Here is a 4,477-nt window from a genome sequence, read left to right on the forward strand (position 1 = left end):
GCATATGCAGTGGCGTCGAAAGATGTTATATTTTGAAGACTTTGAAGATGTTAGAGTCTTCGCCGATTTGAGCCACATTGCCTTCGGTGCCGACAATCATAAGTTTCGGTAGCCCAATCGGCAATTAGCTCTTTAGGGAAAACAATAAGACAGACACACTTCGTACGCTCATGACATGAGTATAATTTTCATTAATATTCATACTCGCCTCCTATTACCGCATTTAGACCCCCTGTGGGGCTAAGCTTTTGCTCAAAATATTATTGATGTTCATAATTCTTTGTTTGGGTTTTTCATATTTATTTTTGTCTAAACCGGCATAGCCAAATGATTAGCTAACTGTAAGCAAATTGATAACCTCACACTTTATTAATCTTAAACTTACATGGAAAGAGCTTATCTCATCCGTTAGTACGTCGCACAATTCAAAGTTTATATATGGCTATTTGGGATTGGCTGAATGAATAAGTAAACAATTTTTGAATCACTAGAAACTTTAAATGATTGAGTATTCAACAAGATCGATTGAGCTAAGCAAATAGAACGTTTTTAGAGGTCGAAGTGAATAGAAGGCAAAAATGATTAGCTACATAAAAATAATTTGGATGCTGCTGCTGTTAGAGGTGTGAGAGCAAAACGGGGATCGGGGACTAATTTTTTTTTGTTTGTTTATTTTTAATATATTTTTAATTTTTTAGTTAGTGGCAGCGGGTACCGTTTTGCACCGACGTACAGAAATTGATACCAATGGCAATAAGCGTACAAGCACTTGGACGACGCATGACACAGATGAAGACATTCCGAGTTCGCAAAATGCAGCAAACGAAGGCTTTCAGACATACACGCGTAATGGTGTAACGCTACGTATTAAACCACAAACAACAACGCTACGTATCGGTGGCAAGAATATTACTCCCGATCAGCTATTGGATCAAGCGAAATATACAAAAGATTTGGACTTGACCGCTGTGCGTCAACTATTGAGTACAGGACATCCGGTGAAGCGCACAAATATTGAAAATGGACAAAAACATACGAGCACATATACGCTAGAACCAGATGGTAGTATATTATATAGAAAAGTGGAAGACATCGACGAGGCCGATGTGGAACGTAGATTTGAAGAAATCTTGAAAGAAAGTTTGCCACAGAACCCCAATAAGCTTGGCAGTGATTGGGAATGGGCTGAGGTTGATAAGTCAAATGACGAGAAGAATGAGGATGATGCGGAAGATGAGTCGGATGTGTTAGTAAGTCCGGTACCAAAACAGAAATCGCCAGTAGAAAGCAAACCACAGCAGCCCAACACACAAACTTACACAACAACAACGTCGACGACACCGCAACCTGCAAAACCGCAACAGCACGCGAAATCGCATGCGAATGTGCCCACAAGGCAGTCGCCAACTAATGTGGAACGTGATTTCTTTAACGCGCCGCCTTCAGCTATATTTGGTCAATATCCAAAATTGCCTAAATCATGGAACAGCGATACGTGGAACAATGCGCCGGATCCATTCAATCCGCCGGAGCTACCATCATTTGGTGGTTATAATAGTGAAGATTTTGAGTATGTACCAAGCGGTGAGAGCACAGCACCGAACACACAAACAAAAACATTTACAAGCACAACAACTGACAAAGATGGCAATACTGTACAAACGAGCTATACGACCGGACCGAATGAGTGGAAGCGCAAGACAGTGAAAATTTCCAACACAAACTATCAACCCACAGAAACAGCTGAAGAGAGCACGACAATACAAACGCGTACAATGCCTAGTTTAGAAGATTTTCTCCAAACACAATACAAACACAACAATAAAGCAGGCAAACCTGCAACTACACCAGCCACATTGTCGACATCAACCACACCGTCAACTATAAGAACTATCAATGTTGAAGATTTGCCAGCCGTCGCTGTGGTAAATATCAACAAACCAATCGAAGAACAATTTCTGCATCCACTTGGACCCAATACAGCTGGTGTGAAGCCGCAGCGCACCTTGAAAGTTGAAAATATCTCACCAAGTCCAGATGTACCCGCCGATGAGTTTGTTAAACGCACCAAAATCCGTACAATCTCGAAAACATTGCACAGCAATGGACCACCAACAGCTGCAGACTTAGATCCAAATATGTTGGATGCATTGCAACGTGCTGGTATAAAACCTGAAGAGATCACTAACAATAATGTACAATCGATAACGCGTAAACGCATTGAACCAGATGGACGTATTGTGCAGACCACATATCGTTGGCGACCAATTAATGATGCGCGTAGCTTTAATTTACCTGCGCCAAGAAACTTTGACGCACTATTTGGTGGTAATCCATTTGAAATACGTAGTCCCTATAACATACCAACAATCTCCAGGGATACTCTCCACGGCAATCATAACAGCGCTAGTCATTTTGGCATCGATTTTACGCCTTTCGCAGCTGCTGTGCCTTCCGTGGTGGAGCCTAAACGCGACTTTGATCCGAAAACGATAGTGCGTGACCGCGAACCTTTGGAGGATGTAGATGAAGAGAAGGAAGGCGCAACTTTGAATCCATTACTCATACATCCCTTAAATGAAGCGGTGCCTGTGCCAAAGGAGAAAGCAACAAGTGATCAGCTCAAGCCGAAGCGCGCTAAAAGCGTAATTGCTGAGTTTTTAGCTCAACTTGGTTTATCTGTGGATGATTTAGTGGCGCATAATGGTGAATTTGTGAAAACTATTGTTGATGATGATGGCCGCGTGCTGACGGCTAAATTTGTCTTGAGTGGGTCAGTTGTTCCAAAATAAGATACGTAATAAATTTGAGATTTGAATCTAAGATTTTTGTATACCCTTTACATATGTGTTTAATAAAAATCGTTGGCTTTTTTCCTCGAAAATAGTTGTTGTTATATTCAATTGGCACTGAAAACTTGAAATGGCTTTCAAGTCTATTGTTATCAGCTCATTCTACATGTAGCTACAGCAGAAAAGGTTTGGTAGTAGCTTATCGTATGCCCTCACTAGGATATGCACTCTGTCGATGGTGTGAGGGCTTAGCCGAACTCCATGGCATCTGGCTATGGAGCTGAGCGGCTAAGAGACCTGCATCTATGCCGTTTCGCTGCACCGGGGGGCGTCGAGATGTCGGTGTTCGAGAACTGCCAACACCCTAATACAGATTGTTGTCCGGACCGCGCCAATTATACGATTTGCAGCCGGGGTTTTTTCGACTGTATTTGAACGAAGCTTTCACAATGCCGGGCCGCTTGCAGAAGTAATGATAAGCTTAGCACAGCAAGCGCAAGAATAGCAATAACCAGATTGAAAAACAACAAGGCCGTGGGCGCTGATGGATTGCCTGCGGAGCTATTCAAGTACGGCGGCGAGGTGTTGGTAACGCGCATGCAGCAGCTTCTTAGCAAAATATTGGCGGAAGAGTGCATGCCCGACGGTTGGAATCTAAGTGTTCTTTGCCCAGTCCACAAGAAGGGGGATACTGCAAAATGCACCGACTATCGTGGAATCAGCCTCCTTAATATCGCATATAAGGTCCTTTCAAGTATATTGTGCGAACGATTGAAGCCCAGCGTGAACCGGCTGATTGGACCTTATCAGTGCGGCTTCAGACCTGGTAAATCTACGATCGACCAGATTTTCACAATGCGCCAAATCTTGGAAAAAACCCGTGAAAAGAGAATCGACACACATCACCTCTTCGTCGACTTTAAAGCCGCCTTCGATAGCACGAAAAGGAGCTGCCTATATGCCGCTATGTCTGAATTTGGTTTCCCCACAAAACTTATACGGCTGTGCAAAATGACGCTGAGCAACACCATCAGCTCAGTCAGAATTGGGAAGGACCTCTCCGAGCCATTGGAAACTAAACGAGGTTTCAGACAGGGTGGCCCCCTATCGTTCGATTTCTTTAATTTGATGCTGGAGAAAATTATACTAGCTGCACAACTTAACCGCACTGGAACAATATTCTATAAAAGCGTGCAATTACTGGCATATGCTGATGACATTGATATCATCGGCCTAAAAACCAGCGCTGTTAGTTCTGCTTACTCCAATGGGTTTGATGGTGAATGAGGACAAAACGAAGTACCTGCTGTCATCGAGCAAAGAGTCAGCGCATACGCGACTTGGGAACCACGCTACTGTTGGCAGACGTAATTTCGAAATAGTAAAAGACTTCGTTTATTTGGGAACCAGCATCAACAGTAGCAACAACATCAGCACTGAAATCCAGCGAAGAATCAATCTTGCCAATATATGCTACTTTGGACTAGGTAGGCAATTGAAAAGTAAAGTCCTTTCTCGGCGAACGAAAATCATACTCTACAAGTCACTTATCGTACCCGTCCTGCTATATGGGGCAGAAGCATGCACCATGACAACAGCAGATGAAGCGGCTTTGGGAGTGTTCGAGAGAAAAGTTTTTCGAAAGATTTATGGACCTCTACGCGTCGGCGATGCCGAGTACCGAA

The 4,477-nt window shown here is 43.3% G+C and overlaps 1 protein-coding gene across 1 annotated transcript; it reads left to right on the top strand.

The window, feature by feature from the left end:
• Nucleotides 1-468: 468 nt before the first annotated feature.
• Nucleotides 469-2,884, top strand: LOC137239692 (uncharacterized). Its single transcript, XM_067765277.1, has 2 exons — nucleotides 469-623; nucleotides 699-2,884. The coding sequence occupies exons 1-2, from the start codon at nucleotides 579-581 to the stop codon at nucleotides 2,790-2,792; spliced, it is 2,139 nt and encodes a 712-aa protein (XP_067621378.1). The 5' UTR covers nucleotides 469-578; the 3' UTR covers nucleotides 2,793-2,884.
• The last annotated feature ends 1,593 nt before the right edge of the window (nucleotides 2,885-4,477 follow it).

The sequence above is a fragment of the Eurosta solidaginis genome, chromosome 2 (assembly GCF_040869045.1).
Source record: "Eurosta solidaginis isolate ZX-2024a chromosome 2, ASM4086904v1, whole genome shotgun sequence".
NCBI lineage: Eukaryota > Metazoa > Arthropoda > Insecta > Diptera > Tephritidae > Eurosta > Eurosta solidaginis.